Below are 23,781 nucleotides of genomic sequence, written 5' to 3'. Positions count from 1 at the left end.
CTGCAAGCATACATGCAGACAGAACATTGTATACATAAAAAATAAATAAATCTTTAAAAAAAATATTTCTGGGAAAAGTACATTTGTATTTAGAATTCTGACTGGCTGAATAAAATTACTTTATCTAAGTATCCTCTACGTCAATTTCCATAGTATCTTCATAAAAAATACAGTAAAATTTTAGCACTAAACTACATCCTAATTAGTAATTTCTTTTTGTTTTAAGAAGCCTGTATTTGAGGCTGGGATCAGCTCAGTGGGTAAGAATGCTTGCACTACAAGCATGAAGCCCACACTCACATCCAGAACAGTAGGCCGGCATTGTTGTGCAGTGCTGGGGGGACTGCAACAGCTCACTAGCCAGTACTAAGTCAGGACAAATAGCACTGGTAGAGTGAGGGACTCTGTCTCAAGGCAAGACAGCAGAGAGCAATAGAGGAAGACACCTGATGTCCACATATGTGCACAGGCGCAAAAAACTCATACCTCATATTATGAGTGCACCACATCATAGAATACATATACACTACACACATACACAAAGAATAGTTAGCATAAATATATGTATTATATACTTAATATATTTTGTATAAATATTTACTATTTCTAGTATTTTTACTAAAAACAACAAGATATGTAGTACTTAAGTTATACCTGTTATGCCATTAAAAAAGTGACCATGAGGCTGAAGAGACAGTTCAGTGGTTAGCAGTACTTTCAGCTCTTGTATTAGACCTGGGCTCAGTCCCCAGGATCCACACTAGCTCACAACTGCACCTAACTTTGTTACAGAGGATGCAAAGGCCTCTCTGGTGCACACATGCAAGCTCCATCTCTCCTCTCTCCCTCTCCCTCCCTCTCCCTCCCTCCCCCTCCCTCCCCCTCTCCCTCCCTCCCTCCCTCCCTCCCTCCCTCCCTCCCTCTCTCTCTCTCTCTCTCTCTCACACACACACACACACACACACACACACACACTCTACACATATAGACAGGCCCACACACACATATACATAAATCTTTAACAAATACTTATTTTTTAAAAAGTGAAAGTACTTTTACTTGAACCCTTGCTCCCATTTAAATTAAATGAGTACCCAAAGTAATGCCAATTTCAAATTCATATATTGTTCTTTTTATTTTCAATCTTTTTAATTGAAAGATAATTAACATATTCTAAGAGTCTGTCAATTTCTCAAAGTATCACCTTCAGAATATATTATTATCTTAACAATATTGTCTTATAATCCATAAATGTAGCATATCTTCCAATGTTTTCAGCTTTTAGTGTCTAAGACCTGAATTTCCTTTGTTAATTTTCATCATATTCTATTTTTATGCTTTTATAAATATAACTACATTTTCATGTCTAATTTTCATTCAATCATAACATATAAAGAACTGAATTTCATGCATTGATCTTGTTATTGTTCGAATTTGCTAAAGTATTGGTTAAGTTTAGGTTCTTGGAGTTTCTCTGTAGATTCACCTGGATTCTTCAACCTATGTATCACTTTGTCTGAGAATAGAGCTAGTTTTACATCTTCCTTCCTAGTCAGGATATCCTTTATTGAACTTCCTAGCCTAATATCCCTGGGATATTAACAACTTTTGTATTTTAATTTTTCTTATAATTCTTCCAATTTTTAAAAGACAATGCAATCATGACCTGACATATCTATTCCAACCTATGTAAAAGCAAAAATGGCCAACACTGTAGCTACCCATTTGAGCTCCTTACCACTTAAACTAAAGATATAAAAGAGACTGAGGGTCAAGGCAACAGCTCAGGCAATTAAGTGCTTGTCATGCGAGTTGATGACCTTACTTTGATCCTCATTACCCATGTAAAACACTGGGCATGGCATGCTTCTAATCTCAGCATTAGAGACAGAGACAAGGAGATACTTGGGGCTCACTGTCCAGCTAGCCTAGCTCTAGGTAAGATCCTAGTGAAGACTGGGACAAAAGAGAAGGTGACATTCCAATGAATGAGACCTGAGGTTGATCTCTGCACTAAAACACAGACACACATGCATACACACATATGAACATGCGCAGTTAGACATTTTTTCCACTTTTTAAAGAACATGAGAGAAAATCCATAGGAAGCAAATCTTGCATTTTAATGAAATAACTCAATTACTAAATTTTCTTTTAACAAATGTAGTGAATATCCTTATATCTACGACCCTGATCTACTCTAATGTTCATAATTCCTAATTTGTAATCTCAGACTACCCAAATTGATTATTTATATATATTTATTGAATAATTTTAAAAGAAATAGCATTTTAAGTTAACAGTAAATACCACTATAAATAAGATTTCAAGTATCCCTTAGATGTTCACAGACAGTGTTCTTAAGATTCATGATGCCGGGTACTGGTAATGCACGCCTTTAATCCCAGCACTTGGGAGGCAGAGGCAGGTGGATCTCTCTGAGTTAGAGGCCAGCCTGGGCTACAAAGCGAGTTCCAGGAAAGGCATGAAACTACACAGAGAAACCCTGTCTGGGGGGGGGGGGGGGGGGTTATGAATGCATGATAGGCCTCTTAACAGTCATGCCATTAGGTCTCAAAAAAAGAGCAATAATTATGTAATTATTTTCTAATTTGTAGATTATTCCATTTTTTACTTGCAGGTATATGACCACATTGAATTCTTACCCACAAAAATAGTACCTAGTAGTTGTCTTTTTGTTTTCTCTTTCAAAGGAACACATGTAAGTTGAAAACAATGCTTATTAGGTACCTCTTTAACAAGGTGATTGACAGACTGCTGCCCACCTCCAGATCCCCACACACTATCTTTGCGCTTTCCACCTTTAGACATACTCAGAAGCACAGTAGCTTTATCCAAAGCAGCTCTACCATAAAGAAAAAAAAGAAAAGAAAATTTACACTTTAAGTACATACACAGATATGCCTGAGGTTTAATACACTGTCAATAGTTTACAAAGTATTTATGTATTGACAACTTTTATGTAACAAAAAATATATGATTTTGGAAAATAACTTTACAAATAAAAATTAGGTAGCAAAATATTTAACATTCTCATGTTCCTTTACATCCGTTTCTCATCAAGAAAGACCAAAATACATTGCAAAATAATTGACATATAACCAGGAAGGAACATTTTACATACAACTTTTATATAGATTCACACCCTCCCACCCAAGGTTATTCCACTGTAGTGGGTAGCTGTTCTGTCTATGACCTTGAAGCACCACACATAGAGATGCAGCAGGTAACTGCTCAACCTGCCTGTGATCTTGAAGTACATGCCCCTGGGGCGTGGCCTCACAGACCCTTAAGACCTGGGATGCATGGAGGTATCACTCTCTTCCCTCGAGGTACTTGGTTGTAGGACTGATTCAGGCAGCCGGAACAGTGTTCCAGAATCTGTATCAATTCTGTGCTGTACAATGAGTTTTTCCCCTTAATAAATCCTTTGCCCTTTAAACAGACTCCATGGATTTCTCATTATATGACCTAAAGTAGCCCCACAAAATTAGTAACTGTATCTAGGAAAATCTGAGGCATAGCTGTCTAAATCTAAGTCTGCAGGAAGTTTAGAAAAGTGAAACACCACATTTGGCTTATAATTCACTAAGTCAAAGAACAAAAGTGAAAAGCACATTTTTAAAGAAAAGATTTCTACAGAATTCTAAACAAGGTTCACTAACTTCAGGTATCAGAACCAAAAGGCACCGTAAACTATCCACCCAATGCTTTCATTTCACAATTCATTTCACAAGTAGGGAGATCAGGACCAGAGAAGGGTAACTGGAAAAGAGGGAACCTAGCAAATTAGCTCAGAATTCCTGCATGTTGTTACTGTCCTCTTCTTGTTAGTTCATGTCAACACTCTTTTAACAATGAAGAACAGGTAAGTGACAACTGCATGTTCACAATGTCTGATGATGTGAGCATCACTTTACAGGATGTTGTCGAGTTTCCTGTTCTGAAATTCTAAGAAACAAGAACTAACTTACTTACCTAGCCTGTACACAATCTACAGTGCCTTTGTAACTATCGATATAGGTATTACATAAAATTCCATCTCCAACAGCTCTGGCAATGAACTGGCCCACCAACTATAGTAAGAAAAAAAGAGAACTATGTAAGAAACAAAAATCCAAAATAAACATTTATTAGGACACAATTTTGAAATGGATAAATGATAAAAACTTGCTGAACTACACAACAGCTAAAATACATGTTGGGCTATGCAAAAATATCCATTTGTATACTCCTTTACATTGGACGTCAAGTTAATGCCACCAGGACTGAAAGCTACATTTGTTTGGCTCACTACTTAATCCTCAATATTTTACACACTGGTTCATTCTAAACATATAATAATATCTGCTAAAATGGCCTACAGTCAAGGAAAAAAAATCCCATTTCTTAAATAAAAGAACCAACTATAAAATGTACCTTGTGGAGAAAAGCTATGTACAAATGTTCATTTGAAAGTATGACCACAGCATGATTTACTACAGAAACTAGAAACAACTTCAGTGTCTGACAATAACAACAATAACGGTGTGGTTACGCAGTGCACACAAAGCGCAGTACACTGTAGAGCCATAGGAAAAGATATCTGATGCATTTTGTAAGAAAAATCAAATCTACAGAACAATCTATGTGGTACAATTCCATTTTCTAATTAAATAAAGATAAAAGAATATTGATAAATAACTAAGAAACTAGAAATAAAAATTATCAAAATGTTAAATGGTTTATTGTAGGGATTTTTTGTTCTGACCTTTCTTCTACAATTAATAAGTAATTATAAAATTCTATAATTAATATAAACTCAGATGATCATTTTCAAGTGTATATAAAAAATGGGAAAGAAAATAAGTCCATTTCATTTAGTAACTCTTTATAAATTGACTTTTATGCAAATGTTAATAGCAATTACATGTTCCAAGTTACAAAAGGGACGTTATTACTTACAATTCTGTTTTAATAAATGCCACTTAATTCTTGGTAAAACAGTGTACATGTAATAAAAATATATGAGCAGAAAATACATGTATTATATATTATCTAAAACGATGCACAACTGGTTGGGAAAGAGGTCAGACATAAAATCAAGTTTATTTTCATCAATACTGTTTGAAAAACAGCAGAAAGGCTGGGCAGGTTAGAGCTCAGTGGTAGGCATTGTCTATTACTGGGTAGCCCTTGGTCTAATAGACAATACTAAAAATACAAACAAACTGGCAGGGAAAGACCTGAAGATGTGCAGAGCTATTTTTTGGATGGTAAGCAATATGCATCATTTTCCTTCTAGCTATTAAGATTTGCTAGGAGCATGTTATTATCTCTACTGTTGTAAGTATAAAAGGGAAAGGAAGTAAATGAAAGGAAAATGGCACAAACCTGTGGTGCTCTAGGAGTATCCAATGCTAATTCAGGTAGATCCTTCAACAACTTATCAAATGACTTCTCCACATCATTTGTGCTCATTACTGTCCCACAAAGGTCAGAGAGCAACTTGGAGGTCATTTCTCGATGACTGGCCTTCCCCTCCAATGCTAAAGACACTGCCAACACAGGCACTCCACTTTTCATTTCACCAAGGTTTAAATCTCTTAACATTTCCTATTTAAAAGAATAAAATAATTACTTGTCATTACAGTTTGGTAAAATTTTTTTTTTGCAGTCATGCTTTTTACCTACATTTTACCTCCCTTTCTTTAGAAATATCAAAATAGTCATATTTAGCAGGTTTAAAACAGTGATAGTGATATAACTTCCTGAACATCAGTACATTTTGAATGTGAAGAAAACTGAAAATAGTTCATTCAATTACTTAATTAACTAATCCTCTGCTTTACAATCTATTATTTCTACAAATACTTGATGAACATTTATGGAGAAACTCATTTTATATTACAGGCTGTTTACATACTCTACTTAAAATTTTCTCTTAAGACTGGGTTTGGTAGTATTTGCCTTAAATCCTAGCACCTGGGAGGCAGAGGCAGACAGATCTCAGAGTTCAAGGCTAGCCTGATCTACACAAGTGAGTTCCAAACCAGCCCAAGCTACACAGTGAGACCCTGCCTTCTCTTAAAACAAGTGTTTATTCTTTCATATGAAATTTAAAGTGAGATCTTTAGTGTTTAAATGGGATTTCTGTTTTAAATGATGGAATAAAAAAACTTTCCTACTAAAATACAACAGCAGCTAATATTTATTAATCATTCAACTATGTTATCAGGCATATACCACCTCATTTAATGCTCAAAATAACCTAAAGTGGCATACTTGCAGTAGTATGACCTCAGAGGCAGAGTTGTAACTTGGTTATTTAACACTGTCTACTTCTTAAAGTTTCCTTGGAATTTTTAAGCCATGATATAGAACTAGGAATATACAAGTACAACTGTCACAATGCACTAAGTAGTGCCCTGGTTAGTAATCACTTTCTATACCCTTTCATCTCCCTCAACTGCACTTTAATAATCCACTGATTTAAACACCATACCCCCATCTTACCAGGATAATCTTCAATGTTATGTAGCAAACTCAAATTGCTAAGTAGAACTGGTTAAAATCACCTGTTCCATGACCTCTATTTTACACTTCAACAACACTGCTTTTAACAACACTATTCAATCACAGGACACAACTGCTATAGGCAGAGATTCAAATATCACAGTCCTTGCCTTCACTGAACTGAGCTGTTCCTCTGAACATAATGTTCACCTGTCATTTCCTTTACTTGATTGACCTCCAGCAGGGCAGGAGACACACAGGTCACAAATTTCTCCACATGGTGTGTGTTATGGAATGGTTTCGTTCAAGACTGAAACATACCTTCAGGGAGGGAAGCTTTTTTAACAAGAAGGTAAATAACTCAAAAGAACTTCAAAAAGTACCTGAAACTGAGCAGACTTACTAGATCTTTCCCTACCAGAGTAAAAGAGGCAAGCTGCACAGAAGACACTCAGCCAAGATGAGCTACAAACATTAAGACCAGAGTAGCTATCTGGAAGCAGCAGAAACCAGACAAGCTGCCTATGAGGTTTAGACTAACTAAGGCACCTGTTTTTACAGGTTGTGCAGTGTGCTCTGGGTTCCCAGTTTTGTGAGCCGTTACCCATACTGGAGTAGAATTTGGCTATACAGCCATCTTTGAGTCATTTCTTCACCTGCAAGTAACCCCTCTCCTGTATGTAACCCCAATAAACCTCACTGATTCACTAATTTGGAGTTTGGTGTATCTGTACTTCAGTCTGTTGAGGGTTCCCTATCTGGGATGAGTGTATGTGTGTGTTGTGTATCCCCATAACAGTTTTGTCACACAACATAACTGGCACCCAAACAAGAACATGACAGAACCAAAGATGAGTTGGGGAGAACTGAGTGGAAGGTCTTGACTATGGATAGTGTAACTGGCCCCCATAATCTCATAGAGAGTAACACTATTAGAAGTGGCCATGGTGTCCCTCCACAGCAATAAAAACCCTAACTAAGACAGAAGTTGGTACCAGGGACTTGGATATTGCTGTGATAGGCCTAATTATGTTTTTGTTTGGAGAAATGTGGACTTTGGTACTTTGGACTGTGAAAGCAGTGAAATGCTTTAAGCACTTAGTGAGCCATACTAGTAGCAACATGGAAGACAGAGTGCTAAGAGTTATCTGAACTGTTGGGGGCTCACTCAAGAGGTTTCAGAGGAGAAATTTAGCATGTTGCCCAGAGAATCATTCTTGTCACTATTTTGGTGGGGTCGGGGGGAAGTGGCTGCCTTTTGCCCTTGTCCAAAGAGTCTACCTGAAACTAAAGTAAAGAGTTTTGGATTAATTCCATTGGCAAAAGAAATCTCAAAACAGCCTAGTAAACTCTGTCATGTGGAGTGGTAACTCTACTGAAGATTTATAATGAAAAGAGGCACGCTTGAGCAGGGTAAATTACAAACTGTAAATTTAGAGGAGAAAAAAATACCAGGCAGTAGAATGGAAAAAGAACACCTGGAAGTGGAATGGAGCTAAATCCTGTGTTCAAAGAAATAAATGATAAGAAATGGAATAAAGGGAATGGTAATCTCAGGGAAAGAATCCACCCAACTAAGATCCCAACTTGTGGAAAGAAACTGAAGTTTAGAACCAGGTGTGGTTGTACACACCTTTAATAGCAGCACTCAGAAGGCAGAGGCTGGTAAATCTCTTGAGTTTGATGCCAGCCTGGTCTAGAGATCCATTTTCAGGATAGCCAAGCTTAGGGAATGAAGGACAGAAACCTGGTGATGATGTAATGGAAGGAGTAAGCAGTAGAACTTGGCAGCTTCGGCCATGTGGTTCTGGCTTTAGAGTAAACAACAGAAGAAATGGGTTATGGAATTTGCCTCTGGCACCTAAAGAAAACTGCTGAGGCCAGGCATGTGTCAGAGGTGTCCCTGAATAGAGGCCACTACAGAAGCCATTGCATAAGCTGTGAAGTTGAAGCCTGGATTCCCTTAGAGACTCCAGGATGTTGGAGATGCCAGAGTTGTAGAATACCTGATGAGGAAAGCTGCTAACAGGGTGTGGAAACAGTCCAAGAGAAAGAAGTGTGTTGCAGTCAACAAAGCTGAAAGAAGTTGGGAATCTGAAGAGCATTTTGACATTAGACATGGAGATGCAGTTTGGAGTTTGCCCAGCTGATTTTCAGTCTTGCTTTGATCCAATATTTCCTTGCCATGCTTCCCTTCCCTGCATTTTGGACTGGTAATGAATATCCTGTGCCATAATATGTTGGAATTATGTGGTTTTTTTTTAATTTGATTTTTACAGGTGATTACAGTTAAGAGATTGCATGAATCTCTGAAGAGACTTTGAACTTTGGAATGCTAAACACTGCTGAGGCTATGATAGACTATGGGGACTTTTGAAGCTAAACTAAATACATTTTGCATTATGACACTGTTACAAGCTTATGGGGCCAGGGAGTAGAATGTGGTAGTTTGAATGTAATTGGTCTCCATAATCTCATAGGGAGTGGCACTACCAGGAGGTGTAGCTTTGTTGGAATGAGTATAGCCTGGTGGAGGAAGTCTATCAGTGTGGGAGTGGGCTTTGAGGTTTCCTTTGCTCAGGATACTACCCAGTGTATCTGTCACTTCGTGTTTCCTGCAAGATGTAGCACTCTCAGGTCCAGCACCACATCTGCCTGCACACGGCCATGCTCCCTGTCATGATGATAATGGACTGATCCTGTGAACTGTAAGTGAGCCACTCCAATTAAATGTTTTCTTTATAAGAGTTGTCGTGGTCATGGTGTCTCTTCACAGCAATAAAAACTCTAATGAAGACAGACAGCAAAGCATGCAAATGAGGCTGAAAAATCTGAGTGGGGAAACATCAGCGAAGGAAATTCCAGTAGTTGTCCTTTCCTTTATTGTGTGTTAGTGCACTTTTGTTATGATTGTGCTAGAGGTCACATGGGTGATGCTAGGGATAATGAGACATAAACTAAGGCTGAACCATCAGGAATGTCTGTGACAGAAATCCCAGGATGTCAGTCTTTGTCTATATGGTATGGGGTAGCATGTCTGCTTGATGAGTGAGGTCCACCATATGGATATGGAGAGGATCTGAAAACAGTTAAAAGTTGCAAGAGGCCCTCAACTTGTGGGGTACAACCCCCTTGGGGCAACATATCAGATATCCTACAAATCAGGTATTTACATTATGATTCATAATAGTAACAAAATTACAGTTATGAAGTAGCATTGAAATAATTTTAGTTAGGAGTCACCACAGCATTAGGAATCTTGAGAACCACTGGTCTAAAGGAAATGTTGCAGTCTTTAAGATTAGCACACAAGGATCAAGACTGTCAGCGAGCAGCAGTAGAGGCTTCCTATTCACTCTTAGGTGTAGTTAGATATGCACCTGAGGCTGAAGTGGTGGCAAAGCAGGAACCTGTTTGTGCAAAGGAACAACTGCAACAAGAAAGACAGATGTGCCTGGCATCCTCTGTGTTAGACTCTAATTTAGCAAAGAAACAAGAGGATGGGATAGAGGTGTTGGCTTGTGACTTCTTAAGGTTTGAGGGTGAGAAGGAAAAGAGATATGTGCTCAAAAGCCCGTCCTCAGATCCAAGACCTTGGAACCCATGGGAAGACTCAGAGTGAAGAAGAGATCACAGTAAAACCAATAGAAGATACCCCACAGGTCCAACCTTCAATAGAAAAAAAGGAAAAATCTAGGATCCAGAATATGGTCCAAGGCAAGAAACTAGGATGATCAGCAAATACTTAGTGCTTGAACTACTGGAATTGAAGAAGATTTTTAAACAAGCCAACAAAAGAGCCTCTCACAGCATGCTTGCGAGGCTGTGGATCATGGGAGTAGATGGAATCAGTCTGACTACGGTGGAGACAAAAAAACTGAGTGATATAACTTCCCACCCCTCCTTAAGGTAAAGGGTGCATAACCTAAGATAGTGTGAGAGAAATCAGTCCCAGTGGACTGGCTTATCAAAGCCATTAGGAATGTATAGTTATCTCCATTTAAAGTCCCCACAAATATCAGGAACTGGAGGACCACAGAGATGAAGTAGATGCTGTCGAGGGCACTAGGACTAACAGGGTCTGTGTTTGATCCCCAGTTCCCTGAAAATCTCAGTGCCAGGGATGGGCAACCACCTTTTGAATTGTTGGCCAGGGAAACCCATGAGGTCCAACAAATCATAAAACCTACTACTACTGTTTTTGGTTGTATGTCAGAACTAGATGGTTGTGGAGGCCCATAAGGTTTCCAGCAGAGCTGCATTAGATGATTGCTTGGCCATGTGCATAGTTTCTAGATGATTGGAAGGGCCTGCACTTGCTGAGCTAGGGGGAGGTCTCTTTTGCTTCACCCCTTGACATTCCTACAAATAGCCCTTCAGAAGAAACAGGAGGGGCCGGTGGACAGTGATCCAGGCCCTCCCGAGGCTGTCCTGTGTTTCTGTCTGTCTCTCTCCCCTCTGTCCTTCTATCTAAATCTCTTATCCCTCTCTCTTCAAGAGTACCCTGGGGTAAAATGTGGGAGCCGGTCTCCCAGCTGGCCTCCCACAGATAGGAAGACCCTATTGCTAGAGACACTGCATGTGCACGTTTTGACTATAGGACATGGAAAAATTAAGATGGGGCTCAACTGGAAACTCCCACCCTACTGGCTGGCTTTCATAGTGCCAGGAGGGGCCATGCAGGCTGCTGGTCAACATTCCTGCTTGGCCACAGACCCTAAATGCTGAAATACCAAGATACTAAGCAGGATGTTCCTATGTGTTCAATAGTGTCCCAACTATCATGGCTAACAAAAACAGTTTCCCAACTAGATTCAAGGCCTATGCCACAAAAGGGAGTTCATGCCTGGTACTGGCTGGGGAGGTCACAGGTCCCAATAGGGGATACAAGATACAACTTGTATGGCTTTTTAGATGTATGTGAAATGCCTGTCCAACTGCATTCTAAATGTGTGTTTATGCCCACAGATCACTGTTATGAACAGCCCCAACTCTTAAGCACTGGTGAAGCTCCTGACAAGTGATTGTTACTGTGGCATGTTAAGGTGGCCTAATTCTTAGCCATAGATAAACATCTATAGTCACCCCCTCCAAGATTCAGAAATCGCTACAAAAAAGGTGGAAAGAATATAAGAGCAAGAGTAAATGGTGGAGTGTTGTGTAATAGTTTCCTCTAAGATTAAAACATCCCATCCTGCAGGGAAGCTTTTTAGGCAGGAAGTAGAGAACTCAAAACAGCTTTAGGAAGTCCCTGAAACCAAACAGATTCATTAGGTCTCTCCACACCACATTAAGCAAAGCCAAGCTGCAAAGATGACTCAAACAAGCCCAGTTTCCAAGAGGACTTTGAGACCAGACCAACAGCCTGGAAGAAGGAGAAACCAGCCAAGTTGCCTACAAGAGGTTTGGACCAACTGAGGCACTGTAAAGGAAGCTCTAATGTGCTGAGCTGCCTGCAGCTGTGCAGTAAGCTCCAGGTTCCTAGTTTTGTTAGCAATCACCCATGCTGGGGTGGGCTTTGGTGATGCAGTTGTCTGTGAGTCATTTCTGCTCCTGTAAGTGACCCCTCACTATAAGTAATATCCTGTAAGTCATCCCAATAAAACTCATAGGCTCATCAAACTGGACTTTGGTGGTTATTTGTCCTTTGGACTGTCTTGGGTTCCCTATCTGAAGTAAGTGAATGTGTGTGTTGTGTCTCCCCAGGAAAAGTTTGTCACACAACAGTGTGTTATAAACAAATATGTTTGATATTGAAATTCTATAAATCCAAAGATATCAAAACTATGTAACAAACACACCAAGAAAGTTGAGCCTGGATTTTAAGAATTATAAATGTCTTTCTATGGTGATATGTTGTGTACCCCGATAAAGCTTGCCTGGGGATCAGAGAACAAAGCCAGCCACTATATTAAACATACAGGTTAGGCAGTGGTAGCACATGCCTTTAATCCTAGCATTCAGAAGGCAAAGATCTGTTAGGGACCAAAATGTCAGGAACCAAACATGAACTATGGAAAAATACTAGCTAGGCCAGAGAACAAGTTATAAGACCACTGCCCTTCCCCAGAACAGTAACACCTGTTTACTAACCAGAGGCTCCCAAAGATAAGAAGACATTCCACAGTCAGGTGCCATGACAACCAAATGTAAAGAGCATTCCATGGTCAGGTAGCCTAGCAACAGAATAAATGGCCCCTGACCAGTGACCTTAGCTGACATCTTGCAGTTGCACGATCTGCACGTCTCCCACGTTCTGCACCCCTTCCATATCCCTTCCCCTTCCCCTCTCCTTCCTGCCCCCTCCCCTCCTATGCTATATAAGCCTTGTGGAGGAAAATGAAATCTGCAGCTTGATCAGAATCCTGTCTTGCTGTTGTCTCTCATGTCCTCTGTTCCTTTCATTCGCTCCCACAGGTGGGTTGCCCCTGTTGAAACCCCGCTGGCCTGGGCAAAGATCCATCTGGATCTCTCGAGTTCAAGCCACAATGGGAACAGAGCCAGGTGTGGTGGCACATGCCTTTAATCCCAGCACTAGGAAGAAAACAAGATGGCAGGGCACAGAAAGGTATATAAGATATGAGAAATCAGGAAGTCTCTCTCTTGAGGCTGAAGATTTTGTAGGGGTAGGAACATGACTGGCTTTTTCTGTTTCTCTGATCTTTCAGCTTTCATCCCAATATCTGGCTCCAGGTTTTTATTAATAAGACCATTTAGCAATTCATGTTACATCTTTCAATTATTGTTATATTTTAGGCCTGTAATTCTAATGAAATCAGTAATTCTATTTTACCCTTCTAGACTTAATCTATGAACAAGTCACTATAAACATATTAAGTATTCCCATATAAACTATGATTCAAAACTTAGGTTGATTCTCTTGGTGCCATATTCATTCTTTTTCAAATATCTGTATAAATGTTTTGGTTTTTGGAGAGTATAGATATATTTAATCTCATCCAGAACCATAAGGAAATCCTGAGGCCCCTGAAGAGGATTCAACACAAGATCTATAAATTCCCTGAAATTATCTAACTTATAAAACCAAATTCTATAAACATATAAAAATAGTAGTTGTGTCAGACCTAGACCCTCTGCGTGTGGATGACAGTTGTGCAGCTTAGTCTGTTTCTGGGTCCCCTAGCAGTGGGATCAGAATATGTCCCTGGCACAGGAGCTGGTTTTTTCGGGGAACCTATTTCCCCAGCAGGAATGCAATGCCCAGCATTGATGCAGAGGGAGGAGCTTGGTTCTGCCTCATCATGACATGACATAATTTGTTGACTCACATGGGAGGCCTCCCCTTTCTGAACAGCGAAAGAGTGGATGGGAGGGGTAGATGAGAGGTGGGGACAGGGAACGGGAAGAGAGGAGGGAAGGGAAACTAGTCGGTATATAAAATAAATGAAAAAAATTTAATTAAAAAAAAAAAGGAAAAAAATAGTGGTTGTGTCATTTTCCCCACAAGAGAAGTGGAATATAGGTTTCATCAGAGACCAAAAATATGTAAGAAAAACTATTTGAAGGAAAAAATTTTATTCTTTTCTTTTTCCTCTGGAAGCCCTATATAGCCTAGACTGGCTTCAAACTGTCCTACCTACCTCCCCTCACCAGTACTGGAATTTTAGGCATAAACCACCAAGCCCCTTGGTTAAGAAATATGTCATTGTTACAAAACAAAAACCACAAACTTATCCAGAGTAATCCAAAATCATTCTAGATACATTTCCCTTATACCAGTGTTTTTTCTCCCTCCAACTTAAAACCTACCGCAACTTCATTCGTATCTCCATGCTCAAAGTACTCTTGTATAATTGGTGTTAAAGTCTTCTCAAATGCTGTCTCATCCAGAGGCAAAACCACAGTTTCATAAACACAGTTCTCCTATAGAAGGGAAATTATACATTAAATATTCATATAAACTGAAATTATCACTTCACACTCCAACCAATTAGTGATCACCAGTAAGGCAGGATAAAGACATGCTACCTGCTTTAATCACTTCAGAGTCTTTAACCACTACTTTCATAAAATTTCAGTTAGCCAAAAGACAGATTAAACCCACTAACTGTGGCAAATACATGATTTTTCTCCCAAACTCCATATTTTGAGCTCACTTATGGGGGGGAAGGGCAGGGGAGGGGAGCTGTCTTCCTCTATGCTCGCTCGCTCTCTCTCTCTCTCTCTCTATCTATCTATCTATCTATCTCCTTCCCCCCCCCCCCGTCTCTGTGTGTGTGTGTGTGTGTGTGTGTGTGTGTGTGTGTGTGTGTGCGCGCACACGCACGCTCACGCATGTGTATAGGTCAGAGGACAACTTCCAGGAGTTGGTTCTTGTCTCTGCTTCTATAAAAACACTCCATCCACCTGATTCTTCCAACTCCACCTCCCATCTCTCCATGGCATATACAGTTTTTATGTGAGTTACCCAATTATGGGGATTAAACTTAGGTTGTCTGGTTTGTGCAATAAAGAGCTCTTCCCTACTGAGCCATCTCCCTGTCCCTTCACCTCATTTTTTGAGACACAGTCTCTCACTGAACCTAGAGCTCCCATTTATCAAGTCCTGGGGTCCCACAGTCTCCACTCCCCAGTGCTGAGATTACAGATAGGCAGCATTATGTCCAGCTTTATATGTGGGCACTGGAGATCCACACTCAGATCCCATCCTTGCACAGAGCCATCCCGGCTCTTCTGTCAACTTTTAGACCATCCTCAAAACCAATTTTTCAATCCAAAACCTTTAAGATGGCACCCTATCGTATATTGTCATTAAAACTTGGCTTTTTAACAAGATTAAGTACTCCTTATATATCAATATCATCAAAAGCAGAAAGTTTCATAATTAATATAGTAAAAATAATAGAGTTCCATATTGTAATGATTGAAAAAAGTAAGAAAGAGTAGTTCAAGTGAAATTTCAGTAAGATTAAAAGTCTATCACCAAAACATATGTCTCCTCTACAGAGAAGCTAAAATATTTATCTGCCACTGTAATTTGAAACACTATTTGCAATATATATTTAAAAGACTAATATTTAGCAGATTCCCTGGTATTTCAATCCCACAAGCTTTAAATATTTTTATATTCTCTTAGAAATCTTCCCATGTCCATCTGTCAACCAGTAATTACATAAATACAGGTAAGAGACAACAGCCTAGCACACACACTGACATCTTCAAGTTGTAATTTGTTACCACCATTTTCTATCTTATACAAAGTATTTTTTAATTTAAAAAATTTTTACAAGCTCTAGTATTAAAAATAATTCAGAATATGGAGGAAGGAGGTAAATGGAGATATAGGTCTAAGTAAGATTTCCTGTGAGTTAATACAGTAACATATGGAGGAAGGAAGTAAATGGAGATCTAGGTCTAAGTAAGATTTCCTGTGAGTTAATACAGTAACATATGGAGGAAGGAAGTAAATGGAGATCTAGGTCTAAGTAAGATTTCCTGTGAGTTAATACAGTGACATATGGAGGAAGGAAGTAAATGGAGATCTAGGTCTAAGTAAGATTTCCTGTGAGTTAATACAGTGACATATGGAGGAAGGAGGTAAATGGAGATCTAGGTCTAAGTAAGATTTCCTGTGAGTTAACAGTGACACTGGTGATGCTCATAGGTAAGTAGAAGGTTCATTCTAACAAGTCTACTTTTGGGATTTTCCCACTAAAAAGGTAAGGAAAACTTCACAATGATACATTGAAACATTCCTTACTGAGGACTATTAGAAGAGAAAATGCAGTGTTCCCAGAACCACATATATGCTAGTACTCATGTTAAATACTGACACAAAAAAGGAACCTAATACCTATAACCCAAAATACTCATGAAAACTCCTTTATCATCACTACTGATCCAAGTCAATAAAGAACTCCAGGCAGAAATTTTATACTTGACTATCAAAAACGAGTTTTCCTCATCTAAGATTAGTTCAGCAATCACAAAGTACTGAGTGTATGTGACCTTGCTATACATGTTGTGTCCCCCGAGTATTCATATATACCATATACCACTTGACAGTCTTATGAGTGAAAAGTTAAGAAATCTTACAAACACTGAGTATATAAAAAAATAACTGGTACCCACCTGGTCATCATCATAGTTTGGGTCTTTCACATCCACCTCCTCCACATCATACACCTGTCCAGGTGTACCCCAGACACCCTTGCCTCCTGCACCACCTGGAAGTTGTTGATAGTTCACACATGTTAACTGAAATCTGAAATAACTTCAATGTAAAAATTTCTATGCTAATCATTTTCCAGTTAAGAATTACACTTGAAATTCCTATTTAGATCATTTTTCAATAGTAGGTTATCTATTTCCAAAAGCATCAAGTTGAAATAACTTACTTAGACACTACAAAGGCAGAGTCTTTAAAATATTTTTTTAATCCAAAAACAGCCATGCCACAGACCTTACACAAAGAGACACTATGGTTGACATTTTAAGAAGGAAGTTAAGAGACACATGTTGGGCCAGTAAATGCAGCATTAAAACCTCAACCTATGATTCCACAAAGAACCATAATGACCACCATCAAATGTTGTAAAGTCTAACATTCTTCCACATAAGGACACACTAACCTACACTTGGCAATGAGCAGTGTGTTAACAAATAACTAACTGCTATTTAAGAACACCACTGACAGCAGCTTCTACTTCTGTACACAAACCAAAGAGTAACACTTCAACTTGCCAAGTTGCTTTTCCATATCAAAAGTGACACTTTTATAAGGCCAGATTTGTCTAAAATACTACTTTTTAAAAGTCTTCAGAATGTCATTGCCCCTTTTTAAGTTTTTGTTCTAACACTGCACCTCCACCTTTCTTTTTGTAAGTTTTCATTCTGTACTTGGAGTATAATCCTTGCCAACACAGCAGACCAAAATCAGATAACTATCACAAAAATAAGTTCTGAAAGACTACTATAGTTTATCTGAATAGTTATATATTTATCTTTCTCTCTTCTTAACAAAAAGTTTTCCATAATCATCTTTTTGTCTTGGCATTGGTTCTAGGTTCATTAACGGAAGATGCTGAAATCCAATCTCCATGTTTCATCCCCAACCCTCTTCCAAGCACTTTCACCACCAGATCCATGTAAGTTATCAGGGTCTTAATTAAGTGTATAAATTGAAGCTCACATCATTCAAAATTCAGTCCAGTCTCCAAATTCTACCAAAATCCTACTATAGATCAAAGGTGACAGACCTTCATCCAACTAGTGTTAAATGTCTATCAGTAGTCTGGGCACTGGATACAGCAGTGAAATAAATCAATCCACTCTACCATTCAAACAGCAAAGCTAGAGAGAACCTAGACCAAGATCTACAAACATGTTACCAAATGTATTATAGTTACTATTCTTAAACAACAGACCAAAACCAGATTCATTTGATAAGTTATGATTAATCTGACTACTTTCACAGTGTGTATAAAATTCGTAACTGAAAGCATCAATGTTTTACTATATTTCACTAGGGGGAAAAAAAGAAAGTTCTATTCCAAAGAAAAAGAATCAACCTTAAGAAAAAGCGGTACGGGCTCCACTCTACTTCAAATACATATGCAACCCATAGACCTTACAACTGTCTGTACCTCTGTCCTCTTCCCAGCGCAGGAACTGGGGTTTCCCCAGTGTTTCTTTGCATGGCACACACTAACCTTTCTTTGGCGGCCCCCTTCTTTTCCCAGATCTGGAACGCTTATCTAGCAACCTTCCTTTTGGACTGGCGGGCACAGTTAATCCACTTCTAATGGCTTCACTTCCATTGCCACTAACTGAATCGTCTCTGCCAGAGTCCCGGGATGAAATTTTCTGTAGTTGTCTTTTTGCTTTAGCATTAATTCTAGCTTCATTGATAGAGGATGCAGAAATCCAATTTCCATTTATTTCATTCTTTATTTCCTCAGTGTCAGCATTTTCTTCATCGCCAGAAAAGAGAAAGTCACTTAAATTATCAGGATCTTAAAAGAGAAAATGAAGAAACCAAACTAAGTATTTCCAACACCCACTGTTATGTCAGATACAATTTAATTTTATTACTACCCTTGAAATTAACATTTTGTAGTTAGTAGTAGTCATAGTTGGCAATTTCACATGATTTCATCTAATAAAGGACATTACCAAGGAAAGTAATCAAAGGTACTGAATTTTAACTAATAAAGTTTTCTGAAAAGGAGCCTCATGTTTGAAAAAAATTTATGCCAGAGAATGATCATAAAACTGTAGACTCATGAGCAAAGAGTTATGAAAATAGAGATAGTAAGACAAAAATTCCTGAGACAATGGAGATAAACTACACAAAATGTCTATTATGCTTTTTGGGCTCTATACTGGAAATTACAAGTTCAGTAATTTATACAAATGAGAAAATTAAGGTTCAGAATTATATTTAAAATTGCTTCCCAAACATTCTCTATTCAGTTATAAATACTTAGGAAATATTAGTAACTCCCTAAAAGCCTATAATATGTATTTGGCAAATATATGTAATCACACGTAATTGTTGAACTGACTTGCCTTCAACATAAGGAATATTTTTAAAATCATCATCTCCAACTCCTAACTTATTTCCCCAAATTTCTATCTATGAAAAGTTCCCGGCCTATACAAGTTGGCACATTAGGACCTAAAATCATTCCTAGTGTTCTCTTGCTTAGAAGTCATTTAGTTACTAATCTGCTATCAGAGTTCTTCAAAATACACCCCAAATCTTAATCCTTCCATGAAAATCTCCCTAAAAACTCAAGCCACAGAAATCCTAAACATTCTTATAATGATCATTTAGCCCATCACAGAAATCCATGTTTTACTTTTTGTGATTTTTTTTTTCTTTTGTCGGAGCTGAGGACCGAACCCAGGGCCTTGCACTTGCTAGGCAAGCGCTCTACCACTGAGCTAAATCCCCAACCCCCCATGTTTTTTACTTTTTATAATTCTTTTCACTGGCTATAGCTTCAAAGAGGAGGCTATTACTAGACTGTACTGTCTACAACACTGAGTAGACCACTCTCCACCCCATTTCAGATGTCTCTGAAGATTGCATGTCAACCTCAGCTTTGCCCTGGAAACTATTTTTTTTTTTTTAAGGTCAGAATTCATTTACCACTACAGCAGTTTTGTTCAGGATATGTAACTCAAGTCAGAGCCAAATCACCCAACTGTGTGGTGCCTAATTATAATTATGATGTGTAAAACTGATATATAGGACCTTAATATGTTTTGTGATAGTTTAAAAAGAAAACATTAAATCAACCTCTAAAATCTATATTAGTACTTAATCCTTTTTGATTCGTAACAAAAAGGTACAGATGACAATAAGGAAATGCTGTGATCCCAAACACACACACTCAGTGTATTAAAGTTTCCCGTGGGTCTCAGCCTCTGCCTTCAATCTTCAGCCTTCTCTAAACTCAGGAGACTGGTTTCCTAAAGCACACCCTTCACATGCTCTCACAGGAATGTAAAGTCTCTACTATGCAGTGGGATGTCACTGGACACCTGGTCCCTGATAACGGCACCAGCTTCAGTGCTGACTATTTTACCTCAAACAGTCAAACTTAGCTCTATCTTTTTTCCTTTCGAAAATCGTCCTAGTTCTTATTGCCTTTCTGTAGAGCTAGGGCATCTTCAGCACGGATAAGAAAGTGCTTTAAAAGTTTTACTATCATTTTTTTCACATAAAATATGGGATAGTGTCAAGTTTGCTCACAAGACAGGGTTTAGGATACAACTTACCAGTGGGGTTTACATTCAGAATCTGATCATTTTCTACATCCATTTTTCCTTAATTTCGCTTGCACTGATTATACACAAATTAGGAAATGGAAGTCTTCCTTTAAAAATCTATGTCCTAAAAAAAAAGAAAAAAGTTTCAGCATCTTTTAAGCTGACACAATTAAGGTAAATTCAATTTACTTGAATACAAAGTGAAAAAAAATGCCTTTTTAAAGTTTGCTTTACTTTCACAAATAATCTAATCAACACTTAGCTTCAAATTTCTCCACAAGCTCTTCTGAGACCAAGAAAAAAGAAAAAAAAAAAAAAAACTGAGATTAAAATACAACAAATTTTAGCACGTGCCAATGAATCCCTTAAACTTGGGGTCTAAAGACCTATTTGCAACACATAATTCTTTCAACTTAAAGAAATACATACACACAAATCTTTTAAGATTTACACCTCCCCCCTCGCTGTGTGTGTGTGTATGGTCAGCCACAGGTGTACAGACAGCTGTGGAGGCCAGGAGGCACTGGATCCCCAAAGCTGGACTTCCAGGGAATTGTGAGCTGACTGATGTGGTGTTGGGAAGTGAACTCAGGTCCTCTGAAGAAGACTAGGTACTCTTAATTCATGTTCCATCTCTCCAGCCCACATTTAATAGTCTTAAAATTAATCATACATTCATACAAAGGAACACAAATATTGGAATAGTTCTCTAACTTATATTTCACATATTGATCTTTCAATCACAGACTTTGGAAACAGAAGCATCTGCCATTTTCGTGTCTTTTTACGAAGCACTGAGAGGGGGAGTCATTCTTTTAAGTAACCTTTTCTATTATGAGATTTATTTGTAGTTTATTTTTAGCATATTGCTTTTACAATCTAAAATTTTCATTCTTAAAAAGAAATAACTTGTTTTAGTAACAAATGAAAGCCAGACGTGGTAACCAAATCCATAGCACAGCACTCTGGAAGCACAAGGAAGGATCATCAGGAGTTTACAGCATACATAAGAGACTGTGGTAAGGGAGGCGCAGACAGCTGACAGGACTCAGTGGCAATGCATGTGCAAGACCCCTTCAAGTTTATATTCTCCTTTAAGAAGGGTATTAACTTGGGTAATACATACATAATTGTTAGGCTACACCAACACATTGCCATACTGCTTGAGAAACACAACACAGTAAAAAAATCATCCTCTAATTCTATTCAGAATTAACTGACACATGGATCTAAATGATCATTTCCCAACGTTTTAATTTCAAGTAACTGAGGATTTAGAAAAAAAAAAACAAATTTCTATGTGGAGATTGAAACAGATATAAGAACAAATGCAGTTTAGAAATGCAAACACTTAGTACTTTCCATGGCTGGGAACGCCACCTTTGGCTTCCCTTCAGTGTATGAATTACATGTTATAGGAAATCTGTCACATAGGATGTGATCCGAGTTTAAAGTTACATTATGAAGTTTTTTTTCCTTTCTTCATGCAAACATAATCTTTGAGAAAATACTTTCTGCAGCATCTACCTAATAAGGGGAAAAGATTATAAACAATGCTTATCAAGCCCTGTATAAATAAAATGAATTTTGTGTGCATTATTTCGTGTACTTCATGTATTCACTTTGCATACAATTCAACAGATTCAGGACAGTGGTGATCTGTGCAAGGATAAAGAGTGGCACAGTAGAGGAACCACTACTAGAATCTGGACCTGTAAATGCAGGATCAGAGCTCACAGTGCCCTACAGGGAAGGTCCAGGTTAACAAAAAAAAAAAAAAAAAAAAAAAAAGTTAGTGACAACACAGACTTGTTACAACAACTGTTAAATACTGCTTTCCAAACGCTAAAAATAATTAATCTATGATACAGAAAACAGCTATCAGGAAATGACAATCACAAATAATATACTGCTTTATTAAGTAATTATAAAAACAAAAATAAAAATAAAAAAGTTCCTTCTCCAGACCATGACAACTGGATCAAACAATCAAGAGCCGAGTCACAGCCCACAGCAGCACAGCTGTTCTAAAAACAATATGTTCCACTCTCTTCAGAGTGACAGGGTATTCTTTTCTTTTTTAAATTTAACAATCATAACCTCAAACTTAACGCAAAGGAAAAAAAAATCTAAACTCCATTTGCTCCACAGTAATCTACACAAAATCATTTCCAATGAGAAAAAAAAAAGCATGCTTTACAAGTTAGAAAAATTAAAGCCTAAATTAACTGTTCTCCAGTGTACTTCTTAAATACCCCATAAATTACTGACATTTTTGAAAGTCAGAGTTTTAGACCGAATGTTAACTAGAAAATTACTTTAGTTTTTTTCTGGGATACAATCACCTAGATAGCAACTTACAATCAGCTAAAAGCACTCCACCACAGTAATGCAAAAGCAATCACTATAGAAAATAACTGTGTACATGTATTTTTGCACTCCTAATAAGTATTGCTCCCCTTAACATTACCACACTGGACAAACTAATCAAATTATAATTCAAAGATGCCACAGGGGTGTGTGTGTGTGTGTGTGTGTGTATGTGTGTGTGTGTGTGTGTGTGTGTGTGTGTGTCTCAGTCGCAAGCACATTATGAGTATAAATGCCAATACAGATACATATGCTAAGACTTCGTTTTTAAAAAGGAATACGGGCTTTCCCAAAGCCTCAAACTCTGAATCATGGAGACTGTCACAACTGTGAATCTCCCAAAATGTTTTAAAAGCCTCCTGTGGGCCTCCCAGCCGCCACTCACCCAGGCCAGTAGCTGCATTTGAATCCTAGCACATAGGACGCTTGGGCGGCTGGCTACTGAGCCCGTTCCCAGGAGGGTGTGGGGGAGATAAGGGGAGACCTACGGCTGCAGCTGGGGGGGCGGACACAGGCAGCAGACACGGCGTGCGTTCACAGAAAGGGGGCTCCCTCCTCGGCTTTGTTTTCTCTAGGTGGTATTCTTTTTCTTTTTAGGGACCCTGCGCAGGAGAGACGGCAAGGAGGAGTTGGCGCAGGGCCCGGCGGGCGCCTGTCCGCGTCCGAGCCCGCCCAGGCGGACGGCGTTCCCGCGGGACTCCCACCCTCCGGCAGCACCCGGCGGGGCCAGGCCCGGATCAGGGCGCGCAGCCCGGCCCTGACCTCCGCCGGTCCACACACCTCCCTACCGAGCCGTCCCCCACCTTCAACTGCATCGGGGACGGGCACCTGAAGGCTCCTCTCGGCCACGAGCGCCCGCGCGCCCAGCCGCCGGGGCAGGGGCAGCGGCGGAGGGGGCGGGCCCGCGCTGCAGCGCCCCGCTCCGGCCTCGGAGGCCGCGGCCCGGCGGCTCCCCGCAGCCCCGGGCGTTGGGCGAGCGCGGCTGGGCCTGAGGGCTTCCAGGCGCCTGCAGACCCGGGCTCGTCGCCCCGACCGCCGCGTCGAGGCCTCCACGCCCCCTCCCCCTCCCAACGTGCGGCAAGCCTCCCGGGACCGAGGGCAAGCGGGAGGAGGCCGCCGCCGGCCCGAGCGTGCGAGCCGCGCCCACCGGACTGA

At 39.3% G+C, this 23,781-nt stretch overlaps 1 protein-coding gene across 2 annotated transcripts in view; it reads right to left on the bottom strand.

Annotated features, from left to right (window-relative positions):
* Pdcd4 (programmed cell death 4) overlaps positions 1-23,781 on the bottom strand; it is a 29,100-nt gene that overhangs the window by 5,139 nt on the left and 180 nt on the right. The window contains exons 1-8 of one of the 2 annotated variants that reach the window (XM_036172609.1): positions 23,430-23,507; positions 20,266-20,380; positions 18,189-18,449; positions 16,609-16,703; positions 14,287-14,400; positions 5,395-5,616; positions 4,000-4,097; positions 2,752-2,866 (exon numbers count right to left, since the gene is read on the bottom strand). In XM_036172609.1, the coding sequence (XP_036028502.1) occupies positions 2,752-2,866; positions 4,000-4,097; positions 5,395-5,616; positions 14,287-14,400; positions 16,609-16,703; positions 18,189-18,449; positions 20,266-20,308 (948 nt within the window). In that variant the 5' untranslated portion in view covers positions 20,309-20,380; positions 23,430-23,507. Of the gene's footprint in view, positions 1-2,751; positions 2,867-3,999; positions 4,098-5,394; positions 5,617-14,286; positions 14,401-16,608; positions 16,704-18,188; positions 18,450-20,265; positions 20,381-23,429; positions 23,508-23,781 lie in introns of those variants that run through there. The other variant, XM_036172600.1, reaches the window with a different exon arrangement.

The sequence above is a fragment of the Onychomys torridus genome, chromosome 1, assembly GCF_903995425.1.
Source record: "Onychomys torridus chromosome 1, mOncTor1.1, whole genome shotgun sequence".
NCBI lineage: Eukaryota > Metazoa > Chordata > Mammalia > Rodentia > Cricetidae > Onychomys > Onychomys torridus.
This window is presented reverse-complemented; position numbering and strand designations above follow the sequence as displayed.